Source organism: Capsicum annuum, chromosome 7 (assembly GCF_002878395.1).
Source record: "Capsicum annuum cultivar UCD-10X-F1 chromosome 7, UCD10Xv1.1, whole genome shotgun sequence".
In the NCBI taxonomy this organism is placed as follows: domain Eukaryota; kingdom Viridiplantae; phylum Streptophyta; class Magnoliopsida; order Solanales; family Solanaceae; genus Capsicum; species Capsicum annuum.
In genome coordinates this window covers 869395-870963 of record NC_061117.1, presented here as the reverse complement: position 1 = coordinate 870963, position 1569 = coordinate 869395, and the positions used below count along the sequence as shown (strand labels likewise).

General features: G+C 31.8%; 1 protein-coding gene across 1 annotated transcript; it reads left to right on the top strand.

Annotated features, from left to right (window-relative positions):
- The first annotated feature begins 676 nt into the window (after positions 1-676).
- On the top strand, positions 677-1325 carry LOC107876997. Its single transcript, XM_016723795.2, has one exon. The coding sequence runs from the start codon at positions 833-835 to the stop codon at positions 1130-1132; it is 300 nt and encodes a 99-aa protein (XP_016579281.1). The 5' UTR covers positions 677-832; the 3' UTR covers positions 1133-1325.
- The last annotated feature ends 244 nt before the right edge of the window (positions 1326-1569 follow it).

Genomic DNA, 1569 nt, shown 5'->3' with positions numbered 1-1569 from the left:
CTTTGTAACAACTTGTTCCCTGTGTAATAGCTCATCGATCATAAAAAAAATATAAAATGCAGTAGATAAACAGTGGCGGATTCAGAATTTAAGAGTTATAGATGCTTAGGAGATTCAAATATATATATATTGACACGCAAAGCTTTTAAGGTTCCGCATGAAAATCGAAGCACTCAACTATATTAAAGCCTCTAGCACCGTAAGTATAAGGAAATTAAACTCATAAGGTGAAATTCTTCGAAAGTTACTGAATTCAATCAAACAAATTCCAAACTTTTAACTCCACCCCTTTATAAGTAAAAGAGAAAATGCTCTATTACCACCTTGAACTACACGTAAAAAGGCTGAGACACACCCGAACTTTAGAAGCGTCCTATTATCCTCTGGACTAATTAAAACCGTATTTTTGATAGTCTTAGTCTCTACGTGGCACATGCATGACACATACGTGACACAACACACGAAAGGATCTATGTAGGTACACGTGTGTAACACGTAGGTACTAAGATTGTCAAAAATATAATTTTAATTAGTTCAGGGGTAATAGAACCCTTCTAAAATTTGAATATATCTCAACTTTTTCGAGCATAATTTATTATGGCAATAGAGCAGTAAAAAAACAAAAAACTCAAAAAAGCACTCACAAAGTGAAAGTCCTCAAAAGCAGACTCTTCATGATGTGATAACTACAAGCACTAGCAACACATCCACCAATAAATGAAAAAAACTATTCCATCAACTTGCTTCAATATTTCTATAACAATTCTTCAAAAATCTCCAATTAAAAACCTAACAAAACACACACACACACTCTTCACTACCCTTATAAATCATGTGGAGGTTATTAGTAACAATGAGGCAAAATTTGCAAAATATGGGAAAAAGTCCAAGAGTTGCTGATGAAAATATGATAAATAATAATGAGGTTAGAAGATCAACAAGGCAACATAATTGGACAGGATTTTCGATTATTTATGGCGTATTTCGCGCACCGTTCGCGTTATTTTCGTGTGTAAATCAACCTCGAATCAATGGAACAGATGGTGTTTGGGTTTCTGGAGAATTTTCACAAATTTCTGAAATGAATCATCTTATGGTTAGTGATAGTATGCGTTATGCAATATTGATGTGAAGAAGAAAAAAAAATATAATACTATATGGTAAGAAATGAAATGAAATTTTAGTTGAGACTTTTTTAGGTTGTGTTTTTGGGAGTATTTATGTATGTTGATGTATCTGAACAATGGATTTGTTATATCTTTTTCGTGAGGGTTGTATATGTTTTACTTTCTCGATTTCATTTTATACGATGATGTTTGACCGGATGATGAAGAATATTTTTTGAAATACTTAGGTATTTAGTTGCATGTGTCATGTTATTTTTATGATTACATACTAAAATCACATGTAGTTTTCATTGAGTCTCGATTTAATTTGGGCGTATTTATGTATATTGATGTATGTGAAGTTTTGGATTTTTCTTTTATCATGAGGGTTGTATATGTGTTACTATTTTTTTTTATTTTATGTGATGACGTTTGACTGGATGATGAATGAAGAAAATCTTTT